The sequence below is a fragment of the Podarcis pityusensis genome (genome assembly GCF_964106645.2).
Source record: "Podarcis pityusensis genome assembly, chromosome: 12".
NCBI lineage: Eukaryota > Metazoa > Chordata > Lepidosauria > Squamata > Lacertidae > Podarcis > Podarcis pityusensis.
The window spans coordinates 319,274-345,145 of NC_138037.1; the positions used below are offsets into that span (position 1 = coordinate 319,274).

The 25,872-nt window shown below is 55.5% G+C and overlaps 1 protein-coding gene across 6 annotated transcripts; it reads right to left on the reverse strand.

The window, feature by feature from the left end:
• Positions 1 to 1,615: 1,615 nt before the first annotated feature.
• On the reverse strand, positions 1,616 to 24,392 carry LOC308459769 (uncharacterized protein). Of its 6 annotated transcripts, none has more exons than XM_080975402.1 (11): positions 24,275 to 24,388; positions 22,286 to 22,400; positions 17,669 to 17,809; positions 12,191 to 12,376; positions 10,911 to 11,059; positions 9,659 to 9,779; positions 8,820 to 8,936; positions 6,146 to 6,244; positions 4,697 to 5,129; positions 3,534 to 4,405; positions 1,616 to 3,092 (listed from the first exon to the last, which is right to left on the reverse strand). In XM_080975402.1, exons 2-11 carry the CDS (start codon positions 22,350 to 22,352, stop codon positions 1,888 to 1,890), a joined length of 3,390 nt encoding a protein of 1,129 aa, XP_080831528.1. In that variant the 5' UTR covers positions 22,353 to 22,400; positions 24,275 to 24,388; the 3' UTR covers positions 1,616 to 1,887. The 6 variants fall into 6 exon arrangements, with proteins under 6 accessions (XP_080831528.1, XP_080831529.1, XP_080831531.1 ...); XM_080975403.1 differs by lacking the exon at positions 24,275 to 24,388 and adding an exon at positions 23,362 to 23,910; XM_080975405.1 differs by lacking the exon at positions 22,286 to 22,400 and having other exon boundaries at positions 24,275 to 24,392.
• Between the last annotated feature and the right edge of the window lie 1,480 nt (positions 24,393 to 25,872).

Here is a 25,872-nt window from a genome sequence, read left to right on the forward strand (position 1 = left end):
TGAGAAGGTGTTTTGCCTCAATGTTCAGCAGCAGAGAAATTGCACCCACCTCAATGGTTAGAGCTACCCAAGCGCAGCATCCCCTGAACGTTAACGGTACACCAGTGAGAGATTTTCTTTCTGCAACAAAGGTCTTGCCACAGTGCCTTCAAGGACCATTCAGGGGCAAGATGCACGCAGAGGGGGGATGCTCACTGATGCAACAGGATGTGCCTGTATCCTCTTTGCTGGTTGGACGAGCGTTGGATCATTACCCAGTTGCTCTCTGCCCAACCAGACCCAAAGACCAGCCACTTGTTTGGCCAAAGCCAGAATGATGGAGCAAGGTCTCTTTCCCCCAAGTCCGGCTGAGGAGGCAGAAACTGGTCTCTTCTACCTGACTTGCAACTCTCCCTGGAGCATCTGCTGCCGCCGCTGCAGCAAGTGCCTCCTCTAGTGCCCCATAGCAGGACTTCTCTGAGACAGGTTGAAAAACACTCCTGGAGGTGTAAGGAATAATTGTAATTGCTGAGGGGAAGACACCCCTCACATGCTCAGAGGCACTCTTGAGTATAAAGAATGGGCAGAAATCACAGAAATTAACAGGAGGACAAGTTGGCTGCACTGATGGGCAACAGGGAGATGAGCCCTCCTAACTATGGTGCCCCCGTTTCCCTCAAATGTGAGAATCAAGGTGCCTAACCAGTGGCTCTCCTCAGTTCAAACACTGTGGCTGATGGTCAAGGATGATGGGAATTGTAGTCTGTCATCTGGCAATCCACTGGTTCTCCGCCCCTGCTCTAGAAAATGTGCAGTGGGCTTTGGGGGCAGACCTCTGGGCAAGAGAGCTTGGCAAACTGGCAAACTGAAGCAGCAGAACCCCTCGTTGCTGAGGACAACCGCAGGCCTGGGCTTTGGGGAGGAGGGGGCAACAAGGGTCTTCCTGGGTGGAGAGGGGCTCCCCACAGGGTTCAGGAGCTTGCCAGGGGCAGAAGAAGACATATAGCGGTCGGGTAAGAGTTCCCAGCCTGAGCTAGGAGGGCAAGTCGTTTTATGGGGCGGGACTTAATTTTTGCACATTTCTTCAGGGAGCGGTCTTAAGAATATGTTTCTGGGCGTGAAGAATTCAAATTTCTTAAGTTTGTGACTAGATAACGTTTAGCTTGGCAAATCTACATTTGATTAAAAAGCACATCAACTGCTTTCGGAAAACAAAATAATTTTAATTTTACCTTTTGAAAGTGTCAGGTAATGCTAAAAATGAATAGGATTAATAAATAAAAGTAAAAATATTAATATAAAATATAACTGCAGTCATTTTTAATGATGTCCATGCCATCTTACACATAGTTTACTTACCAAGCAAAACTAAGTTATATTAATTTAACCAAGAAATCTTTTGAATTCCCAAGTCATTACAACTTTGTTGTAAAAATCAGCACACCCTACTGTACTTGTCCCTTCACTGCGCCCCCCCCCCCAGCCCTTGTGTTTCTTGTGCTCATTCACATCCTGCACCAAGCCCTGTTTTGCAAAGGGAACTGGGGGCCCCCTGCCCCCCCCCGATCCTGCTAGCCTCATTCATGACTGGGGAAACCTGAGAAATTTCACATTTAAGACACGCCCACCAAAGTCCTTTCAAGAAGAACAAGGATTTATTGAGGTCCAGGGTGAAAACTTCCTACTAAGCCAATTTTTATAAAAGGTTATAAAAGGTCAAAACAGTGCAACCGGTAAGCAGGGGGACTTCCCCGAGGGGGACCCCTGGACGCTGTCCCCCTGGGAAGTCACGGAAGAGAATTGCAACCTGAGTTAGCCTGAGTTCCTGTCCCCCCTTCTTGGCAGCCCCCACAGGGTGGGGTGGGGAAGGGGGTGTCCTCGCACAACACACACAACGCACAGCGCCCCTCAGAGCTCCTCCGCCTGCCGCCTCTTCTCGAAGAATGCGCAGTAGGCCTCGCGGACGCCGTGCGCCTCCCCGGCCCCCTCTTCCGCGTCCAAGAAGGCGTCCGCGTGACCCTCAGCCGAGGGCAGGTCGGCGTAGTCCATGCCTTCCTCCCAACCCTCCTGCATGGCCTCGTTGCGGCTCTCGCAGATGTTGTGCAGGATGCAGCAGGCGACGATGACCAGCGGGACGTTCTTCTCGGCCACGTCCAGGCGCTTGAGGAGGCAGCGCCAGCGGCCCTTGAGCCGCTCAAAGGCGTAGCTGACGGCCATGCGGCACTTGCCCAGCAAGAGGTTGAAGCGCTGGCGGGGGCCCTCCGGGGCCTCTGGGTAGGGCTTCATCAGCCACGGCCGCAGGGGGCAGGCAGGACCCCCCAGCAGGACGGGGCCCACGGCCACCCCCTCGATCTCCGTGGTGGTCTGGGGGCCAAAGGTGCCCTTCTCCATGCGCTCGAAGAGCGGGGAGCCCCATGGCAGGCCCGAGTCCTGCAGGCCGCCCGACCAGCCGGCGTAGACGTCCATGAAGCGCCCTGCGCTGTCAACCAGGGCCTGCAGCACCATGGAGACCAGCCCCTTGCCATTGATGTAGGCTGAGGCGCCGTGGGGCGAGCACAGGATGGGGATGTGGGTCTCGTCCACAGCGCCAATGCAGTTGGGGAAGCCCAGCTGCTCAAAGCCCTCCATGACGGCCTGGGCGTCCCCCAGGTGGACCACGTGCTGCAGCAGGACGTCGTGGATGGCCTCGCACACCTCCATGACGATGACCGAGGCGGTCGACACGCCCACGCCAAACTGGTTGGCCACCGAGCGGTAGCTGTCCGAGGTGGCCAGCTTCCAGAGCGTGAGGGCCACGCGCTTGTCGACGGGGATGGCGGCCCGCATGTTGGTGTCCTCGCGCTGCAGCACCGGCCGCAGCCTCTCCACCAGCTCCAGCACCGCCTCCCGCGACATGCGGAAGTAGCGCACCCACTCGCCGTCGTCGGCCGGCCCGGCCACCAGGTTGTCCCACCAGTCCGTCTTCTGCGTCTTGCTCCACACCGTCCGGTCGTTGGGGCGGTAGCTGGCCCCCAGCAGCACCCGTGCCATGGCGGCCCGCTGCCTCCTGCGGCGCAAGCGGAGGTCACGCATCCGCTTGGCAGAGGAGCTGGGGGCCTTCCCAGGGTGCCAGGCTGACGGGGCGGAAGGAAGAAGAAAAAGAGAGGCATGAGCTGCTTTCTAAATACAGTGGTACCTCGCGTTACAGATGCTTCAGGTTACAGACTCCGCTTGCCCAGAAACAGTACCTTGGGTTAAGAACTTTGCTTCAGGATGAGAACAGAAATCGTGCAGCGGCGGGAGGCCCCATTAGCTAAAGTGGTCTTCAGGTTAAGAAGTGAAATAAAAACATAAACATATAATCCCCTTTGACTCCCCCCCCCCCAATTGTGGATCTTAATATAATGATTTTTCCCTCTACTCTAATTTTGTTGGTTTAGCGTATGATAGAAGTTTCCCAGGTGTTTACTGGTCCTGTTTAGTTTTACTACTTTGCTCTGGGATGGAAAACGCTCAATGAAGGGCAAGCTGTAAATACTGTGAAGAAATAAATAAACCAATAAGCAAATACTCACGCTGGGCGCTTCCTGGGGCTGCCACGCCAGCGGGGTTCTCCGTAGGAGTCATGCTGGCGATCTCTGACCAGAGGCTGCTGGTGGCTGAAAGCCCGTTGATGGGGCTCAGCACCAGTTCCCGGCTCTGGCTGCGAGCGGCTGCCCGGCAGGACTCCACGGCGAGGGAGGCGTCTGGGTCCTGCGGCCGCAGGGAGAAGTCCGCCAGCCGCAGGGTGGGCGAGTCCTCGTCTGGCCCCTCCAGCGGGCAGCCGGGCAGCCCCACAGCGTTGGCCGGGGGGTCCTGGTCGGGGGTCGGCAGCTGGTAGCCAGGGAGGCCGGCCCCCTGGCGATACTGGCTTGTGAAGCGGCTCTGGAGGTGGAAGTCGGGGAGCGCCAGGGCATGGAGGTACGGATCCTGCTCCTGCAGCGTCCGGTCCCGCAAGCTGGGGTGCTGGGCGGGCAGGGCAAGCAGGAAGGGGGCTTCTCCCCCCTGGGGCTCCTCCCTGCGCCCCCTGCCCTTGCGCCCCCTCTGCTTGGTCCTGTTGACGCACACCTTGGGCACCACCAGCCCCCGGCTCATCAGCAGGAAGCGGTCCAGGAGGGCAAAGAAGGGCATGGTCTGGCGCGCCCGGTTGGAGTGCAGGTTCCCGTCCTGGATCTCCTTGAACCCCCTGCGCAGGTCCTTGGCCCGCTGGCGGCACTGCTCCAGGTTGCGGTGGAAGCCCATCTTCCGCATCTTGTCCGACAGCCGCTTGTACTGCACCTCGTTGCGATAGTTGTCAAAGAGCGCCGTCTGGACGCGGTCGTCCCCCCACAGCTCCACAAAGGCCTTGGTCTCCGAGGTGGTCCAGTGGGCGGCCCGCTGGCGGACCTGCTCCATCGCGCGCTGGCGGCTGAGGGATGAAAAGGAGAGGGGGCAGTGAGGCAAAATGAAGGGGCTGGAAGGGACCCCCAGGGTCATCCAGGCCAACCCCCAGCAATGCGGGAATCTCAGCTCAAGCATCCCTGAGAGATGGCCAGCCAACCTCTGTGGAAAGACCTCCAAGGAAGGAGAGGCCACCATCTCATAAGGGAGACCCTTTTAAAAACCCAAAAGATGAATATCTCAGGCCAGAGACGCCCGGAGGTGAACCCTGACTCCGTGACTATGGAGAATCCCTTCCCGCCAGTCCCAGACTCCTCACCTGTAGAAGGTGGCATCCAGCTGCCCAAAGGGGGGGCAGCCCTCCTGCGCGTCTGGCTTCTGGTCTCTGGCCAGGAGGGCGGCGATCTTGCAGCTGCAGCCAAAGCACTTGAAGAGCTTCCCCAGGGCCAGCTGGGCGTGGATCCGGGCCGCCTCCTGCTCCTCATAGACAAAGTTGCTCTTGCAGTCGATGCAGGTGAAGACCTGCTCCAGGCAGTGGGTGCTCTGGTGGGCGGCCAGGCTGCTGTCGCTGCCAAAGAACTTTCCGCACTGCGGGCAGGGCAGCGCTCGCTCGCCAAAGTGGGTGCGCAGGACGTGGGAAATCAGGGCGTCCCGCTGGGGGAAAGTGCGGCCGCAGTCCTTGCAGTGGTGGGTGGCCGGCCCCTGGGGGTCCCCCCGCTGCTCCTCACACTTCATGTGGGGCTTGGCGTCAGCTGGGGAAGGAGGAGAAAGGGCGGGTCAATACAGGTGAGAGACAGGAGTGCCAGCCATGCCCCCGCCTTGCCCCCACCTGCCCAGGACCCTTCAAGACAGGAGCTGAATGATCTGTGGCCTTTGGGGAAGGAAAACAGATGTATCTTAATACTTTTGAAACAAGATTTAGCTTGATTTCTGTTGTGTTTGCATCTATATGTTTGTAGTTGTGTTTGCATTGTCTGCTTTGCCCCAGGGTGTCGTTTTAGGCCAACAAATGAATAGTGACCTGGCACAACGTCTATAGGCCAGGGCTAGGAAAGAGGGTGGACCCCAAGCTAGGAAGCTCAAGGTTGCGGGGGGGGGGGGGGGCTGGGGGAAGAAATAAAAGGGTCCCCAAGGCAACCTTCCTCTATAAGTGATGGCTTTTTGCAGGTCGCCCAGTGACGCAACCTCTGTGAAAATCTACTCTGCCCATTTCGGACCCCCCCGTTTCAAGTCACAAAGGGGCACAAGGAGCCTTGCTCTGGAGGGAGATAGAGGCCCTCTGTGTGCCTGGAGAAACTCACCTGCAACCCAAGTAGCCCCCCCCCCCCATTGGCAGAGAGCTCCCCCTTGTGCTCCTGTGCTCCTGTGCCCCTCCCCCACCCTCAGGTTCCCTTTCTGGCTAGCCTGATTCACCCAGCGCCACCCCCTCCCAGGAGGGCAGGGAGACACCCCCAGGGTGGAGAGGGGGCACACGCCCCATACCATCCAGCGGCACGCCTTGTACCGAGTCAGATGCTTGGCTCATCTAGCCAGGATGGCCTGCACTGACCGGCAGCAATGGCTCTCCAGGGTTTCAGCAGGGCCTCTCTCCCAGCCCTTCCTGGAGAGGCCAGCGGGACTTGAACCCGGGACCTTCTTCCTGCAAGGCAGGGCCTTCCCACGGGGGGCCACCAAGTCCCAGCACAGTCCCAGTGGGGCCCCAGAGCTGCAACAAGCCTCCTGGCACCACCATTGCATGCTGCCTTGGAAGCCTTCTGGCGCCACTCACCCAGAGCGTCCGTCTTGGCTTTTTCGGGCTGAGTCTTGCTGCAGGGATGCTCCGCGCCTGGTCCTCTCCTGACCTCCAGCTGCCGCTTAGCCCCAGAAGCTGCACCCAGAAGAGAGAGTGGGAGAGGGAAGGAGAACGTCAGTAGCTCAAGGAAACCTTAGAAGGTAGAGTCAAATTGCACCTGCCTGTTTTTAAGGACTAGGGATGAAAAGAGGATTCCTGGAGCTACTATTAGTGTCCCTTAACAACTTGGGACCCGTCTCCCTAGGAGATCGCCTGACCCCACAGGTGCCACTTGGATCAGAGGAACTGGCACAGTTCCAGGTGCCACCAAAGACCTGTTCCGCCTCGGTCAGAACTTGATTGTCTAGTGCGGCAGCAGCTGACCTTTGGAACTCCCTGCCTATTGACACTGGGCAGCTGCTTGCCTTTTCCCCTTTCAGAACCTGCTAAAAAACATTCCTGTTTAGACAAGCCAACCAGGTGCTTAGAATGCTGGCGTGAGTTTTAATTCTGCTTTTAGTCTAGTGTTATTTTCCCTTTTCAAACGTCTTAAATTATTGTTAATTTTTCTTCACGGTCATTTTATGGGCTTAACTTTTTTGTAAACTGCTTTGAAGTTTGCTTGCTTGCTTACAATCAAGCTGTGTCTAAATTGAATGCTGGAGGAGTGAACCCCAAGGTCTCCAAGGGGAATGAGTGCCTTTGCCACTGCAGGGGGCTGGGGGCAAGTCCTACCGCTGCCAGCCAGAGCCACCTTGCGAGGGGGGGGCGTGTAAGGGAAGCAGGAGAGAGTCACCCCCAAGGCACACAGGACAGGCCACTGTGCTTGGAGGGAAGCCCTAACTCCCTGATGGAGCACTTGCTCTGTGCGTAAAAGGTCCCGTTAAACCCCCGGAGGCCTCTCCAGAAAAGGCTGAGGGAACCCCCCCCCCCGAAGCCAGAAACCCTGGAGAGGCGTTGCTGGTGCAATTTGGGTGTATGTGCAAAATGGCCCCTGCTGCTGGGTCTGGGTCTGGGGCTTGAGTTGCTCTTCCCCAAAATACTACTACTACTACTACTAATAATAATAATAATAATTTATTTACACCCTGCCCATCTGGCTGGGTTTCCCCAGCCACTCTGGGCGGCTTCCAACAAAACACTAAAATACAATAACCTGATAAACATTAAAAGCTTCCCTAAACAGGGCTGCCTTCAGATGTCTTCTAAAAGTCTGGTAGTTGTTGTTCTCTTTGACATCTGAAGGGAGGGTGTTCCACAGGGCGGGTGCCACTACCGAGAAGGCCCTCTGCCTGCTTCCCTGTAACCTCACTTCTCGCAGGGAGGGAACCGCCAGAAGACCCTCGGAGATGGACCTCAGTGTCCAGGCTGAACGATGGGGGTGGAGATGCTCCTTCAGGTATACTGGGCCTTTGAGGCCGTTTAGGGCTTTAAAGGTCAGCACCAACACTTTGAGTTGTGCTCGGAAACATACTGGGAGCCAATGTAGGTCTTTCAAGACCAGTGTTATGTGGTCTCAGCGGCCGCTCCCAGTCACCAGTCTAGCTGCCGCGTTCTGGATTAGCTGTAGTTTCCGGGTCACCTTCAAAGGTAGCCCCACGTAGAGCGCATGGCAGTAGTCCAAGCGGGAGATAACCAGAGCATGCACCACTCTGGTGAGACAGTCCGCGGGCAGGCAGGGTCTCATCCTGCGTACCAGATGGAGCTGCCCTGGACACAGAATTAACCTGCGCCTCCATGGACAGCTGTGAGTCCAGAATGACTCCCAGGCTGCGCACCTGGTCCTTCAGGGTCACAGTTACCCCATTCAGGACCAGAGAGTCCTCACACCCGCCCATCTCCTGTCCCCCAAGAACAGTACTTCTGTCTTGTCAGGATTCAACCTCAATCTGTTAGCCGCCATCCATCCTCCAACCGCCTCCAGACATCTGGTTTGTGTTCAGGATGCCGGCTGGGGGGGGGGGCTGTCTGAAGCAGCTCAAGGCCACAGGCTCTGGCACGATCCATCCTCCCTCCCTTTCTGCCAAGAAGGTGTGTTTGTGCATTGGTGGGTCTAAAGCCAAGGCGGCCGTCAGCACTGCGTGTGGAGTATGGCATATCGAGCCGGATCCCGCTGTGTTTCTGGATCTCTTCCTCGGTTGCTGCAAGGAAGAAGAAACTCCGAAGCTCAGCCGGACATCACTGATGGTCGCAGCAGGATGGGCACGACAGCAAAATGCTGCCAGGGATTGCTGCCAGCCAGTGTAGGCAATCCTGAGCTCCAAAGGCCAACGTAAAGCAGCTTTCTCTGCTCACTGCTGGTCCTGGATAAGAGGCCACGCCTCAGGGGTGGAGTAACCCTGGGGGTAAGACCCCCCCCAGACTCCATGCCACCCCCCGACTTGCCTGCCTGTCAGTGGGCTTCTCCTGCAGATGCACAAAGGAGACAGCAGCTCCAGAAAAGGATTCGCACTCACTGCTCTCCATAGCCAGCCCAACCCACATGCGCACCAGGATCTGTCCCCTTCAGGTCGCCAACTGATGCCAACTGAGAAGCATCGGGTTCAGCAGTGGCCACATTTGCTGCTCACAAAGTTGCAGAGTTTGAAGGGACCCCCAAGGGTCATCCAGCCCAACCCCCTTAAAGGCAGGACTCAGTCAGGACCGTCAGCCCTTGAGGGGCCTCACTCACCTGGGCTGGGCACTCGGGGAGCCTCTTCCGGCTTTTCCTCCATGGGGGCCTCGGAAGGAGGGGCCTCCCCTCGCTCCATCCGGCCCAAGACCTCTGGCTCGGGGTCACAGGCAGGGGCTGCATGCGAGGAGAGAAAGTGGAAAAGTCACCACCTGCGGGAAAGACTTGGGCGCCACAAGGGGGAGCCAAGGGCCTGAAGGGGGCAGATGTGGCATGTCTGGAGGACAAGAAAGCAGGGGGAGGGCCCCTAACTGGTCTCCCCAGAGGAGATCTGCCTCAGGCCTTCCTGGCCACGGAGAAAGAGTTTGGACGTAGAAGCAGAGTCGGAAGGGATCGCCAAGGGACATCTAGTCGAGGAGCCTGGTGGCTGGATCAGAGCAGGGCCCCATCCAGCCCAGCCCCCTGGGTCTCAGAGAGCAGGGCCCAGCCAGCAAAGTGTGAAGGCAACAGCCCTCCTCACATCTCCCAGCACCCGGCACTCCCAGGAAGACTGCCGTAGGACATGGAGGCTCCACCTCATGGTCACGGCTGGGGAAGCCATGTGCCTCATCCCCCTTTACGTCACATAGCAGCCCTCAGAGACGCTGCCCAAGTCAGGCCAGGCTTAGCTGGAGAGGCCTCAGGGGGAGGCTGGAAGGGGAAGGGAGGACACAGAGCCTCCAGCTGGTGATGACGGGGCAAGCCAGCACTTCAAGGGATCCAGTGGATCACCGGTGAAACTTGTCTGATTTGACTTGAAGGGTCCGCCATCACCCCCACCCCACCTTCCGGGGTGTCCTGGGGCCAGCGGCTGCGACCCTCCCCCCCTCCCCAGGGGGCTGTCCGAGGGGGACCCTCACCCAGCGAGGCCACCAGGTGGTGGGTCTCCTTCATCACGTCCCAGTAGAGGGCCTTCTGCCAGGCCGTCAGCTGGGCCCACTCTTCAGGCGAGAAGTAGACAGCCACGTCCTCAAACGTCACCTGGAAGGAAAGCAGGCCACATTCTGCTCAGTGTCAAGGGAGCCAGCACCCTTTGCCCACCCCCCCTGAAAATCAGCCTCTTCCAGAGGGGGGGGGACGTGGCAGCTCAGAGCTTGGGCTGAGCGTCCCCAAACATCCGGAGCGAGGCAGAGCGCACTGAGAGAGGGGTCCCCCCCCAGGGGAGGAAGCGCAGCGGCAGGACAGCCAAGGCAGCTCTCCTGCAAAGACCCCATGCCAACAGGGGAGGGCGCCGTGCACAAAAAGAGAAAGGCACAGAGAAGTCCCACCCGCCCAGGTGCCGGCCGTGGGAGAGGCCAGCAGCCCCAATCCTGCTCCCTGCGTCCCCAGCAGTGCCTCCCGCTCTGCCCTGCCCTGGACGGAAGAGCAAGAGACGGGGCTGCAGAATCAGGCCAAAGGGAGCCCCTCTAGCCAGCCTCCTGTTCTCAGCAAAGAACCTAGGAGTCCAGATAGACTGCCTCTGGACCTGGAGGCTCCATAAGAAGAGAGGAAGAGCCCTGCTGAGTCAGGCCAGCGGCAGGTCTAGTCCAGGATTCTGTTCTCACAGGGGCCGACCGGGGGCCCATTATGGGAAACCCACAAGAGTCTCCTTCTCCCCTCCAGTGGCTTCCAGCAACTGGCAAGGGAGTGTTGTTGTTGTTTAGTCCGTCAGTCGTGTCCAACTCTTCATGACCAGAGCACGCCAGGCCTTCCTGTCTTCCACTGCCTCCCTCATGCTGGTAGCTTCGAGAACACTGTCCCACCATCTCGTCCTCTGTCGTCCCCTTCTCCTTGTGCCCTCTGTGTTTCCCAGCATCAGGGTCTTTTCCAGGGAGTCTTCTCTTCTCATGAGGAGGCCAAAGTACTGGAGCCTCAGCTTCAGGATCTGTCCTTCCAGTGAGCACTCAGGGCTGATTTCCTTCAGAATGGAGAGGTTTGATCTTCTTGCAGTCCATGGGACTCTCAAGAGTCTCCTCCAGCACCAGAATCCAAAAGCATCCATTCTTCGGCGATCCGCCTTCTTGATGGTCCAGCTCTCCCTTCCATACAAGGGACATCTCTTGGCAAGGGGTATCTCTTGCTTATTCCCCCTCCCTCCTGCCCAGGACCCCACTGCCCACTCCCTCTGCTCACCTGAGCGGCCCGCGGGGGGCTCTGGGCCGCCTGCTCCTGCTCCAGGAGCTCCAGGACTCGTTGGTGCCAGCACTCCCAGGTGCAGAGGCCCCGCCAGGCGCCAGGCGGCTCTGGAGGGCGGGGGGACATCCAGGGGGGGCCTTTGCAGCCTAGAGAGCAAGCGGAGATAGGGTTGAGCAAAACAGTTCTTGAGCTTTTTGTGTGCAAAACCAACGCTGCCAACATTGAATTTCCCCGGACATTTCGCTGATTTTTGCCCAGACACAGCTTGTGACTGCAGTATTCTGGATTTGTCCAGGAAATTCCGGGTGTATAGGAACCCCAAGTGGAGAGAGAGGGCTGCTCTGATGAGTCATTTCTTCTGTAAGATTTTCAGTTAGAAAGGAAGAAGCTTGACCAAAAAAAGAGATAAAACAATACTTTACCAGTAAGAGGAACTCATAACTTTGGAAAAGCTAAAACAACAGACGCAAAGCAGATTCAAACTCCCATTGGCTTCCTGAACATCTGGGCAGCTTATCTAAAACAGGGATCTTTTTCAACAGGTACCAAAAGGAGCGCAGCGAAAGCGCTTGCTGGAAGTCAACAGGCAGGGAGTTCCAAAGTGTACAAGATCGAGTTCTGACAACGGCGGAGCAGGCAGGATGGGGCTCTGCAGTGGAGCCAGTGCTGCCCAGTGAGGGGCTCAGGCAGGGAAGCAGGCGTCCACTTTGGTCCAGGATTGCTCCAAGACGCTTCCATTTCATTCATTTATTTATTTCATAAAAATTATACACCACTTTATTGTAAAAAAAATCCAAACCCTCAGAATGTATATTTTACTTTATTTTGGAACATTTTAATGTAGGTTGTAAACCGTTTTGAAGGTTTTTTGTTACAAATAAAAAGTGCTTATACAGCCGTACCTTGGTTTTCTAACAGCTTAGTTCTTGAACGTTTTGGCTCCCAAACGCCGCAAACCTGGAAGTGTCTGTTCCGGTTTGGGAACTATTTTTGGAAGCTGGACGACCGATGGGGCTTCTGCAGCCAATCCGAAGCCGCGCTTTGGTTTCCAAACGTTTTGGAAGTTGAACGGACTTCCGGAATGGATTCCGTTTGATTTCCAAAGTACGACTCTGTTGTTTTATATTAATTATATATAAATATAATTTCCCCCTGACAGGGACTCAAGGTGGCTTACAGATATATAGAAGCAGTGTGGGCGGCTCTGATCTGAGGAATGGCTTTTCCCTTTGCCCCTTACATGCAGCCCAGGCTCCAAGGAGACCCCCAAGTGGTACCTGGGCTGCTGATGGCGGAGGAGGGTTTGTCCTGCGCAGGGGGGCCAGCGACGGCTGCCTCTCTCTCGCCAGGGGGCTCCCCGACGTACGTGTCTCCCTCCATCGCCCGGTCGGCCTCCCCTTGTTCCTGCTCGTCCTCCTCCTCCTCAAGGTCATAGGCGGCTGCCTCTTTGGGGGGTGCAGAGTCTGCCAGGAGGAAGAAGCCGGGTCAGCCGCGCTCAAAATTCCCCAGCCCCCTCCACCTTTCTTAATCAGGTGAGCAGAAGAGCTTCTTTACTGCATTTATCTCCCAAGGAGCACATGGTTCATGCCCCTCCTGAGTTAACCCCTACAACACCCCTGTGAGGTAGGCCAAGAGGCTGCGACTGACTCCAAGGTCACCTGGTTAGACTTGGGATGGAGTGGGGATTCGAACCCTGATCTCCCAGGTCCTCGTCCAATACTCTCACCACTGCCCCACACTGCCTTCCTGGAGTTCTTCTGCTGTGGGGAAGCTTATAAATGAAGTCGCCAAATAAATATGGGGAAAGCAAAATGTCACTTAGAAAAGGATCTGAAATATTCTCCTTGAAGCTTGAGTTTTTGGTTTTATTTTGTTCTGGGTGGTTTTATTTGATGTTTCAACGTGTTGTAAAGCACTTTGAGATTTTTTCTTTAAAATATAAAATGGTACAGAAATTGGGGGGTGGGATTCACAGATGAAAAAATGATGCCTAGACATTCCATTGTGGTCCCCACAGCTGAGGTTTAAGGTACCATTTGGCGATTAGCTTCCATACCTGAGTTTCTAACCCTGGGGGTCAACGTCTGCAGCCTGAACCAAATAGTGACCAGCTAGCAGCCTTCTGGGTCTCTGCAACCCCCACCCACCCACTCGGTCTGGATCCTGGCTCTCCCTCCACCACATGGCGTCTCCTTTTCCTGCAGGTGTGGCAGCTGAGAGATCCGCCAGGTGACACTTCTCTGTAAGCAGCGTGGCACAGTGGTTAGCAGGCCAGGCTGGGAGAGACCAGGCTTCAAATCCCCCCTTGGCCAGGCTGGGGGTGACCTTGAGTCCAGTCCCTGCCTCTCAGCCAGACCTCCCTCGCAGGGTCATTGTGAGGAGACAATGGGGAGGAGGAGACCTCTATACACCACCTTGAGCTCCCTGAGGAAAAGTGGGGTGCAAATGGAATAAACCACCAAACAAATGGGGGGCTCCAACCAGCAGTATGTTTCCAAAGAGAGAGGTGCTGGGGCAGAAGCTTATCCACAAGCCACTTAGAAGCCTTGGGGCTTCTAAAATATAACATCCAAAAGATTTTATTCCAGAAAGTGATCAATAAATAAGTGTCCAACCTTCTAACTGCTGCTAAGATTACAACAGTTATAAATTCGGGGAGCACACCTCCTGCTATATCCAAACACATTGAGAAAACAAGGTCCTGAGTAATTATGATTTAGCTAGCTTATTACAAAAGAAAGTGTGCAAACCAGCCTAACAGGTTCATGGGGGGGGGGGGCGAATGGGTATGGGGGGAGGAACAGTTTGGGAAAACAAGCTCAAGGATCACGTCCAACCTAAGGCGGCTTTCCGTCTGCTGTGACCGCATCTCTTTGTGCTCTTTGTCTTTGCTTTATTAAGAAATCATTTATACATAAAAAGAAAGAAAATAAATGAGAAGTCCCATGTAGTGGGGGGGGGGGACTCCTCCCAGTTACTCTGCAGAGAAGGGAGGTTCCTGCCTGCCCCCCAAACCAGGGCACTTTGCACAGCACAACCTGCCCCCAAGAGGTTCTTCCCATGGAAAATGAGGGCACTTTGAAGCCGACATCCCTAGCCGCTCCCTGGTCCCCCTTTGGGGCGCAAGGACTCAACTCAACACTTGCTACTGCAGCAGTCCTGGGTGCGTGCAGGCCGACTCCACAGGGGTTTTTCCCAAGACACCAGCCTGCCCATGCGCAGACAGCAGCCATCCTTCTGGGACCCAGAGCAGAGGCCATTATTCTGCCGCTGTCACCTCTGTCTCTGCAGGTGGTGCTGCAAATCTGGAAAGGCCAGCGGAGTCTGGAGAAGGGCGCGCAAGTGTTGGCGCGGCACTCTGGGAAGCACTGGGGCCACAGTTCCTGCACTGCAGGGGGCTGGACTGGATGACCCTCAGGGTCCCTTGCAGCTCTACAAGCCTATGACTCTGGGCCCCTGAGGAAATGAGCGCCTGCAGCTGACATTGGCACCCAAGAGCCCCCCCCCCAAGCGGTCCAAGCAGGGCAACCGGAGATGCCCAGGTGCCCCTCAAAGAGCACCCCCACCCCCTCACAGCCCGGCAGCTCTGCCAGACTGCCAGCCCAGGCCCAGAGCGCTTGTCCTGATGCCAGAGATGGACAAAGGGGCATCTGAGCCGCCTGCAACCCCCCCCCCGCGCTTCGTTATAAAAGCCATGTGACTGTCACCAGATTGCACCGCAAGGAAGCCAACAGCCTCCCCTTCGAGGGCTGCAGTAAGCGCAGTGCTGCAAGGGGTGTGTGTGTGTGTGTGTGTGTGTGTGTGTGTGTCTTCTGTCCTACTGGGGTGTCGGGCTCTCCTGACTCACTCCTGACTCAGGGCTGAGTCTCATTCCCCTCTCTGCTCCACAGCCTGAGTTTGAACCTGAGATGCGACTCCTCCTCCGCTGATGCCTCCAGAGATCAGGAGAGGCTCAGCTCCTTCCCACACGTCCTGCAAAGTCATCCTCATGAGGCGGGGGGAGCCTAAGAACCCACAAAGAGCCCCCAAAGGGGGACCATCAAGTTGCGCGGCCAAATATCCCTCCCTGCCTCTGGCCCTGGAGTTCCATGAGAACGTAAGGGAAGCCTGCTGGATGAGGCCCGGGGCACGTCTGCTCCAGCCGCCTCTTCCCTCAGGGGCCAAGCAGATGGGAAACCCACAAGAAGGACCAGAGCAGCACAAGACCCACTCTCCCCCCCCCCTCCTGGGATTCAGAAGCCATTGCTGCCCCTGGCTGGGAGGCAGAGCAGAGCCATGCTGGGGAGGAGTCGCCCAGAGCCCTCTTCTCCTCCAGGGATTTGCTTAACCAGAGGTCCTCACCGGCTCCTGCAGGAGGGAGTTCCACAGTTTAGCTGGGCGCCATGCCAAAGAGGAATGTGGAGCTGCTGCGTAAAAATGGGGTGGATAAGTGACTGCGGCGCAGAGGGAGGCGTCTCTGCCTCCCCCACAACCACTATCCAGACCCACAGACTGTCCCAGCAAATCTGCCCCCTAAGTGCCGACTTCAGCAGCTCTCACCTGGGCAGCAAAAGCCCCTGGGAGGAAGAGGAGGAGGAGGCAGCCCCCCCAACAAACTTCCGCTTGTTCTGGGCTGCTTTATCCCAAAGGTGTCTGGCCTGGCAAGCTCTGCTCCTCAAACGCGCCTGGAGGAAGCCCGGTGCCAGGGCGCAGCAGGTAAATCCCCTTCCGACTTGGCTCCCAAAGGCGTTCCTTGGCCTCTGGGAGCCTGACTCCCATCCAGGCGGGTTCCACGTTGGCGGGGCTTGCATTCCCTTTCCAAAAGAGAAGGCCGGGAGCAGCTGTCCCCATTGATTCATTGCACTTATATCCTACCTGTGTCTCCAAGGAGCTCAAGGCCGCGTGCAGAGTTCTCCTTCCTCCCACTAGATCCCGACAGCAACCCTGCAAGGTAGGCTGGGCCAAGAGGCAGTGACTGGTTTCTAAAGGAACCCCCAGGGAGCTTCACGGCCAAGCAGGGATTCGAACCCAGGTCTCTCCCAGGTCCTGGCTTGGCATCCTAATCACTGGGCCACGCTGGCACCTGATCAAGAATGGCCGGCCAACGGGAAGCCAAAGGGAGGCAGATTTATGCTGCCGGGGAGGGAGAAAGATTACCGAAGGCAGGCAGAAGTCTCTCTCGCCCCACTCTTAAAAGCCTAGAGCCCGATGGGGCCTTCCAGCAAAAGTGAACATTGGAAGAGTCAGGACAGATCAAAGAGGGCAATTCTTCACACAGCACACAGATAAACTGTGGAACTCGCAGCCACCAGAAGTACTGATGGCTACCAAACTAGACAGGATTGAAAGAGGACTGGACAAATTCATGGCAACAAGGCTAGGCATGAGGACTACAACCTCTGCTGTCAGAGGCCAGTTGGTGAGAATCATTGGGAGTTGGGCAGGGGGAAGAATCATAGAATCTTAGACTAGGAAGGGACCCAAGGGTCATCTAGTCCAACCCCCTGAAATGCAGGAATCTCAGCTAAAGCATCCAGGGAAGATGGCCAGCCAACTCTGCTGAAAGGAAGGAGAGTCCACCACCTCTCGTGGGAGTCAGTTCTACTGCCAAACAGCTCTTACTGTCAGAATTTTTTTCTGTAGGTTTAGTTGGAATCTCCTTTCTTGTAACTTGAAGCCATTGGTTTGAGTCCTGCCCTCCAGAGCAGGAGAAAACAAGCAGGCTCCCTCTTCCCTGTTACAGCCCTTAAGATATTTAAAGATGGCTCTCATATCTCCTCTCAGTCTCTTTTCCAGGCTTAACATACCCAGCTCCTTCAACTGTTCCTCATCAGGCTTAGTTTCCAGACCCCTGATCATCTTGGTCACCCTCTTCTGCCCACTTCCCAGCTGGTCAACATCCTTCTTAAACTGTGATGCCCAGAACTGGACACAGTATTCCAGGTGTGGTCTGACCAAGGCAGAAGAGAGCCAGACTATTACTTCCCTTGATCTGGACACTAGACCTCTGTTGATGCAGCCTAGAATAGTGTTAGCTTTTTTTGCTGCTGATCACACTGTGGACTCATGTCAAGCTTATGGTCCACCAAGACCCCTAGATCCTTTTCAAGTGTACTGCTAGTAAGCCAGGTGTCCCCCATCCTATATTTGTGCATCTGGTTCTTCATGCCTAAGTGCAGAACCTTGCATTTGTCCCTATTGAAATTCATTTCTCCAATCTGTTAAGGTCATTTGGAATTCTGATTCTGTCTTCTGCAGCATTACCTACTCCTACCAGTTTGGTGTCATCTGCAAATTTGTTGAGCATCCCCTCAATTCCTTCATCCAAGTCATTTAGAAAAATGTTAAACAACCACTTGCCCAGGACAGAACCCTGCGGCACCCCACTTGTCACTTTTCCCCAGGATGACAAGGAACCATTCATGAGTCCTCTTTGGGTTCAATCAGTCAACCTGCTACAAATCCACCTAACAGTTACCTTGTTCAACCCACATTTTACCAGTTCCCTCACAAGAATATCATGGGGGACTTTGTCCAAAGCCTCACTGAAATAAAGATACACTCTGTCCACAGAATTCCCCTGATCCACCAAGTCTGTAATTCCATCAAAAGAAAAAAAGAAATCAGATTGGTCTGGCATGACTTATTTATGAGAAACCCAAGCTGGGTCTTAGTAATCACAGCATCCTTTTCTAAATGCTCACAGGCCGAGTGTTGAATTATCTATTCTAGGACCTTCCCTGGTATTGATGCCAAGCTCACCGGTCGGTAGTTACCTGGGTCTTCCTTTCCCCCGTTTCTGAAGATGGGGACAACGTTTTGCTGCCTCCAGTCTGTAGGGACCTCACACGGCTGCTGCTGCTGTGACCTTCCTGCCCTTCTGTGGGCTTCTTCCCACTGAGACATGTGGCTGGCGCCTGTGAGAAGGGGAGGCTGGACATTTAACTTACGCTGTGAGCTGCCCTGTAATCTTAAGGGGAAGCGTAGCATATAAATTTAATAAATCTGAATGATAATGTGTTGCTGTGGGCATCTGTCTGTCTCGAGACAGAATGGAGTCCTATAAGAAGTCAAGCAAGCAGCACTGTAGTGACTTCCCTGGGGCACTGTGCATGGAAGTCCTGGGCTGCCCAAACCCCGGAGTCGGCCTGGCTGATGGGGTCCAAAAGAAAGCAGAGCAAGATGTGGGGTACCAGCTGGGCTGCAGGAGTTGCTGGAACGAGGCATGCCAGGTGCCATCCAACTGTCTTAGGGACTCCACTCCAGAGGCTGACTGTACATGGGGCAAATGTTGCTGCTGCAGGCCAGGCCTTTGCTACGCCAGCACCTTCCATACCTTTTGGGCTTCGCAGAATCATAGACTTGGAAGGGACCCCAAGGGCCATCTAGCCCAGCCCCTTGCAGCGCAGGAATCCCTTGTGGGCTGCGCACTTTTCTCTGCTTTGGCTGGAGGTGAAGCTCCTTCTGGAGTCAAAGCAGCGGCACTCCTTCCCTGGGACACATGAAGCCTCTGGAGGAGTCACCCGGGTGCCTTCAGGCAAGTGCCCCAAGCGAGGAGGGGCTCAGAGGCTCCATCCCCAGTGACTCACGCGCTCCTTCGGCAGCGCCAGCGGAAGCCACTCAGAAGGTGGGAACACACCCGCAGTCGGCCCTCTTTCTCGGGGCACAGCTTCTGCACCTCTCTCTTTATGCAACCCACCAGAAGGCATTTCTCAATGCAGGTAAATCCTGCAAGAAAGTCATGGGGCGTTTTCAGTCCTCCTCCTGCAAGGGATTCCAGGGCATCTGGAAGGAAGCTCTAGAAGGGGGGGGGGGTTTCACAGCAATTCCAAATCCTGATGGGATGCATCACTTTGCGTGCATGCCCAGGTGCCTGATGAGCATGTTCATGCACACATAGCGAGGGCCGCACATCAGCCAGAAGCAGGGAAGGGGCTCTTCCCCAGCCTGCAAATTCCCCAGGATGACTTCCATGCTGGACGTTTAATGTCACAAAGCTCGGCTGCAGCACAGAAAGAGACTGCCTGGAGGAAGCGCCCGCCCCTCAGGTGGAAGCCAACCTGCCCCGGTTTGTTCTTGACAGACAGGCCTTTCCTCCAAGGATGAAGGGGGGCTGCCTGGGTCCCAAAGAGCAAGGAGAAGCCATCGCTCGGGGGAGGGGGATTCCCTTTGCAGAGTTCAGCTTGGGAGAGGCTGCTCCTGCTGCAGGCGGAAGAGGCTGTGTTTGGGGGGTGGGGTGGCAGCTGCTTCTGCCAGTTCTTCTGCTCTGCTCCTCTTGCATGGGGCCCTGGGCTGCTTTTTCATAGAATTGTAGAGTTGGAAGGGACCCTGAGGGTCATCTAGTCCAACCCCCTGCGATGCAGGGATCTCAGCTCAAGACTCCCTCACGGACGGCGACCCAACCTGTTGGGGGAACCTCTGAGGAAGGAGGGAGTCCGTCCCACTGCCAAACAGCTCTGACCGGCTGACAGAGAAGCACTCCACAAAGGGAAATACCAGACTTTGGCTGTGGGGCCACACAAGGATTATGCATCCCACTGGACGGGACGGGGGGCTGGATGAGGTCCAGAGATGCCCAGGGCGGGTGAAGCCCCACCCCGGCCCCTTCCCTTCCCACCCTCTTTCCCACACACGTCCCCTCTCCCTACACCATCCACCGTGCCCACCCCCCACCGGCCGACCCACTCACCCATTTCCGTTCTGAGGGGCTAGCTGCCCCTTTCACCCCTAGCAGACCGCAGAGCTCTGCTTCCATACGCCTGTCCGCCTGCCTCTTCCTCTCCCTTACAGCTTTCCCACCTGGGGAGCAAGGTCACACCTGCCCTTATTCACCCCACATCCTTGAGCAACCACCAGGATGTGTGAACCTGCCAGCATCAGTCACCAGGCAGTGAGTCACCAGAAATCTCTGCCTCCAGCCACGCCAGGCAAACGTCCCCAAAGTGCCAAGCCGTCTATTTGCGGGCTTTCCAATGTGCCTGACCATGCAGGCAAAGAAGAGCCATCATGGCTAGTGGCCATTGAGAGCCCTGTCCTCTGTGGATTGGTCCAGTGCTCTTCTAAAGCCATCCAGGTTGGTGGCCATCCCTGCCTCCTGAGGCGGAGAGTTCCACAGATTCACTGGGCAGCGTAAAGGACTTTCTTCATCTGTCCTGGATCTCCCAATGTTCCACTTGGATGTCCACGATTACTTATGTGACGAGAGACAGAAAAACTTTCCTCTCTCCACTTTCCCCAGGACACACATCATTTTATAAACCGCTATCATGTTGCCTCTCTGTTTCCTATTCTCTAAACGGAAAAGTCCCAAATGCTGCGACCTTCCTTCATAGGGAAGGGGGACCAAACACCTGACATGGCGTGTGATGCTTTCCTCTGTCCTTAAGACGCCCACGGAGGCCAGGCTGTCCTCAGCAGACATTCAAGCCCAGCCTCCTGGCCTGAAAACAGGACGCAAAAGCCCCGAGCTGCCCAGGCTCCTTCCATGTGGAAGCAGGAGCGCAGTCGGGCCTCCTGCCCCTCGAGACTTCCTTGCTTTGGGCCATGGCGTCTCCCAAGGGGCCACGAACGAGCAGTCAGGCCAAGCTCCTGCCTAGCTGGCTCTGGGCACCCAGGAGGGGGCAAAGATCCCCCTGCCTTCCAGGATGAGGGAGGAAGCCAGGCCCCCTCCATTCCCTCCGCAAGGAAGAGAAGGCCATGGCAACCGGCCTGGGTCCTGGCCTGGACCACGGCGGGAGCCCAGCGCTAGACTGGCTTCAGTCCCTTGTCAGGCCTGGAAGCCGAATCCGTGCAGAGTCCGGCCTCCCTTGGGCACCTGGCGGAAGATCTGGGGCACGTCCGCAAAGCAGATTCAATCCACATTCACCCTGCGGAACCAAAACATGGATTTGACTCCTTCCAGGCCCAAAGGCAGTGCCAAAAGGAGAGGCCAAGGTCTTTCATTTCTCTTTAGCAACCGGGTTTAGAGGGGCTAAAAGAAGACGACGACGACCCTCCAATGCAGGACAGAGGGAGGAAGAAGGGGAGAAGGGGAGAAGGGGAACCCTCCTTTCTTGCTCCACCTCCAGAGCACCAAAAGTCTCCCCAAGGCAGCTGCTCCCTTGTGACTCCGAATGCATATTTCCCCCCCCCCCGAGGTATCCTAAGACACCTGGACTGCACAAAACGGCTCACGTTTCAAACCTAAAGATAGTCAGAATTTAAAAGCTAAGTAGCAGAGCTGGAAGGCTCGGTCAGTCAGCACTCAAATAAAGGGGCGCACAAAAGCCACCAAATAAAGAAACCCACAAATCTAAGTATTGAGTGACACGTGTCGGCAACTGGTCGCCCCCCGCCAACGAGAGACAGGCCCTGTGCCTCATAAAGACGACCCAAGAGTACAAAAGGAGCACATTGCAAGCGTACCTTTGTGTAAGGTGAAGGGGGGGGGGTTGTGCCTCCTGCTCACCTTCCCCCAAACTCAGGCCAGCAAGGCGGACACCCTGACACACCGTGTGTGTGTGAAGGGAGCCACTAAACTCGGGTTGAGCATTTTGTGGACGGGGCTGACGGGCCCCAAATGGTAGCCAGCCCTGGTCTGCACTCAGCCCAAGTTCAGACCCCACCACCCAGCTTTTAGAACGTCTTCAATTATTGTTATTTTTTCCTACTGATAATTTTAATTTTTTCTCTTTCTTGTAAACTGCTTTGAATTTGTTTTATTTTTTTAACAATCAAGCAGTGTATTTATTTTATAAATTTTATAAATAAATCGCCCACATTGAAGGACTTTGTCCAACTCAAGAAGGGGGGGGGGGATGACATTGCAACTCCCCACCCTTGGAAATCTGTAGAAATAGTAAAATCCCCCTTAAAACTAAGGGAAGTGTATATCAGAAGAGCCAAGATGGGTCTGTGAAAACAAGTCACAGGTGGTTTATTTGGTTCCTCCTTTTTTGGTTACAATCACACATACCACGCCCCCCTTTCACTATAAATTAAATACAATATTCTTTTGATTTTAAATATAGTGTGGGGGTTGGGATGTGTGTGGCAATCTTAGAGTTGGATAAAGAGGGACTGCCAAAGAGGCCATTCCTCCTCCTTCCCATTCGTGTCCCCCCCCCCCCCCCCCGCCCTGCAACCGCCACACCTCAACTTCCCCACTAAGGAGAGATTTATTCAAATGGGCATCCAATTTATCCTCCCTTTCTGATCCACTCCCTGCTCTTCCTGGACCCATTTTAGTGGCCAGACTGCCTGTCAGCAAAACTTTACTGACACTTTGCTAGTCTGTGTGTCTGTGCAGATGGGGGGCCTCGGACCCTGAGCTCTTCACGCAGCAGACACCCCCAGCTCTCCCCCCCCCAAAAAGCTATCTTTGATAAAGAGAGAAAAGAGGGGGTTCTCCTCACCCAGTGGGGCCACTGGCTTGCGATTTTCCAGCATCACCTCCCTCTGCATTTGGACCCCTTCTGCCATCCTCTTGCACCTCCCGCGGGAAAACAGGCCTGAGTGTCCGTGAGGCACCTGCAAGACAGAATCACAGCACTGCAGAGTCAGCAGGGTCCCAGGGTCATCCAGTCCAACCCCCTACGAGGCAGGAACCCCAAGCAGGCGCAGCGATCAGCACCCCACATTTGTAACTGGGCTGCAAAAGACATCCTGCTCTGATCAACTGAACTGGAATGGCTACTGGGGCCACGTAATCCCTGCTCTGCGTTTGTAAGAATTCAATCTTGTAGTGTGGCAGCACCCACCCTGTGGAACTCCCTGCCTCTTGACGCCAGGCAGGTGCCTGCTTAAAACATCATTGTTTAGACAAGCCTACCTAGATGCTTAGGAAGGTGATGCGAGCTTGAATCTGTTTCCAATTATTGCCATTTTAACTTTTTGAAAGTTTTCCATTGTTGTTGTTATTTTTCCTTATGGATAATTTTGCTTTATCTTTTTGTAAAACACTCTGAAAGGGTTTTTTTCCCCTTTTAACAATGAAGCGCTGTATAAATTTTATGAAATAAATAAAACGAATAAAGAAACTGAGCAGCAGCCACCCTAAGCCACCCACTCCTTCATGTGAGGTTTATCCTCTCCCCCACCCCTTTCTTCCTCTCCCAACTTACTCCTGCTCCAAAAGGTCAAGCGGCATCCTGATAGAAGACAAAGGGAAAATGCACACAAAAAGCATGCCCTTCTATTCCAGACGGATTTCAAAATAGCCAACAACCTCTTCTTATAAATGCAACAATACAGATTTAACAGGCACAAACAATCCAGCTCCCAGGAGACATGATCTCGGGGGTGCCCTCAAAATGGCACTTGAACTCTCATCTTTCAAGGTCACCGCTGCTGGCAAAGGCCGGGGGGGGGCTGACTTGCGAGGGGTGGATGGGCCAGCAAAAGGGCCTCTGACACGGGGGACACCCCCAGGTCACAACCCTCTCCTCTACTTTTAAGGGGCTCTTTGCAAACTGAAGTCTTTGGTGTGAACCTGAAAATGCAAGCATCCCGACTGAAAGCATCTTCCAGTTGCAAACTCAGATTTGTCCCATGTAATGTGTCAAATGTGGCCCTGCAGGCAGGAGAAGTATTTATTATTTTCATGTGGGCAAAACGGACCCGCTTGCCACGCGAAGGCCTCAGCTATGTTGTTCTACTCTCTCTCACGCCTTTTTATTCCAAATCAATTAAGTCCTGCACCCCATCTCCTGGCCGCGCTCTCCACGCACATGCAAGGGATTCCTCGGGACCTGGGTGCGAACTCTGCCGGCCCCTTGTGCCCTTGACCCGCCTGCCTGGAAGAATGTCAAAATCCACTTGCAGGCTGAGATCCACCACTGGCCTGAGATAGACTTGGAAGTGTCTGCAGGGCAGGAAGAGAAGCCCGGACAGATTGGGGGGGGGGGCCCTCGGCCACATCTCCGCCCCCCCGCACCGTCAGGAGGCTGTGCAAGAGATGAGCTCCGCTTCTTCAGCCTGGGATGCAGGAGCAGCAGCAGCAGCAGGCAGGTGCCCAGCCGCCCCGGAGGGTGAAACGGGGGGGGGGTCGCCCGGCAGCCGCGGACCCGCCCCCTCCTCCTCCCCCCGGCGGCGGCTGTCCCGGGCTCGCTGCGCCCGGCGCCCTTGGGGTGGGGTGGGGGCATGGCATGGGGGGCTGCTGCCCTCCTCCTGCGCCCCCCCCCCGCCCGGCTCTCCGTCGGCGGCGACCCTGCCGGGATCGGGGCCGCCTTTGTTCCGAGGCCGCCCCCGCCCGCGACCCCCCCGGGGGGGGAGGGGAGGGGTCGGGGCGGGGGGTCGGGGGGTCAGCCTCCGACCGGCCCCGCCTGCCGCCCCCCCGGGCTGGGTGGGGAGGGGGCGCCCCTCTGGCGGCATCCCGGGGGGGGCGGAGGGCGGAGGGGACCCACCTGGGGAGGGATCGGCCAGCCCCCTCCTGGCCCGGGCGGCGGCGGCGGCGGCGGCGTCTCCCGTCTCGGCTTCCCGGCGAGGTCGCAGTCACGCTCCTTGGCCGCTCAGGCCCCGCCCCCGCCGCGGTGCACGACGGGACTTGGAGTCCTGCCCCGGGAGACCCGGAGTCCGGCCTGCAGAGGCCAAGGCCGGCCAGGGAGCAGGGATCCTCCGCGGGCTGCTCGCCGCTGGGAGAGGAATTTGGAGGTCTGGAGGTCCTTGTTGTTGCTGAGTCGTCTGGATGTCTGGTACACCCCAGGCAGGGGGTTGCTGACCTGGAGCCAGACATCCTGGAGAGCGAAGTCAAATGGGCCTTAGAAAGCACTGCAAATAACAAGGCCAGGGGAAGTGATGGTATTCCAGCTGAACTATTAAAAAATTTAAAAGATGTTGCTGCTAAGCTGATACACTCAATATGCCAGCAAGTTTGGAAAACTCAGCAGTGGCCAGAGGATTGGAGAAGATCAGTCTACATCCCAATCCCAAAGAAGGGCAGTGCCAAAGAATGCTCCAACTACCGCACAATTGCACTCATTTCACACGCTAGCAAGGTTATGCTTAAAATTCTACAAGGAAGGCTCAAGCAGTATGTGGTCCGAGAACTCCCAGAAGTGCAAGCTGGATTTAGAAGAGGCAGAGGAACCAGAGACCAAATTGCACACATGCGCTGGATTATGGAGAAAGCTAGAGAGTTCCAGAAAGACATCTACTTCTGCTTCATTGACTATGCAAAAGCCTTTGACTGTGTCGACCACAGCAAACTATGGCAAGTTCTTAAAGAAATGGGAGTGCCTGATCACCTCATCTGTCTCCTGAGAAATCTCTATGTGGGACAAGAAGCTACAGTCAGAACTGGATATGGAACAACTGATTGGTTCAAAATTGGGAAAGGAGTACGACAAGGCTGTATATTGTCTCCCTGCTTATTTAACTTATATGCAGAATTCATCATGCGAAAGGCTGGGCTGGATGAATCCCAAGCGGGAATTAAGAGTACGACAAGGCTGTATATTGTCTCCCTGCTTATTTAACTTATATGCAGAATTCATCATGAGAAAGGCTGGGCTGGATGAATCCCAAGCGGGAATTAAGATCGCCGGAAGAAATATCAACAACCTCAGATATGCAGATGACACAACCTTGATGGCAGAAAGTGAGGAGGTATTAAAGAACCTTTTAATGAGGGTGAAAGAGAAGAGCACAAAATATGGTCTGAAGCTCAACATCAAAAAAACGAAGATCATGGCCACTGGTCCCATCACCTCCTGGCAAATAGAAGGGGAAGAAATGGAGGCAGTGAGAGATTTGACTTTCTGGGGCTCCATGATCACTGCAAATGGTGACAGCAGTCACGAAATTAAAAGACGCCTGCTCCTTGGGAGAAAGGCGATGGCAAACCTAGACAGCATCTTAAAAAGCAGAGACATCACCTTGCCAACAAAGGTCCGTATAGTTAAAGCCATGGTTTTCCCAGTAGTGATGTATGGAAGTGAGAGCTGGACCATAAAGAAGGCTGATCGCCGAAGAATTGATGCTTTTGAATTATGGTGCTGGAGGA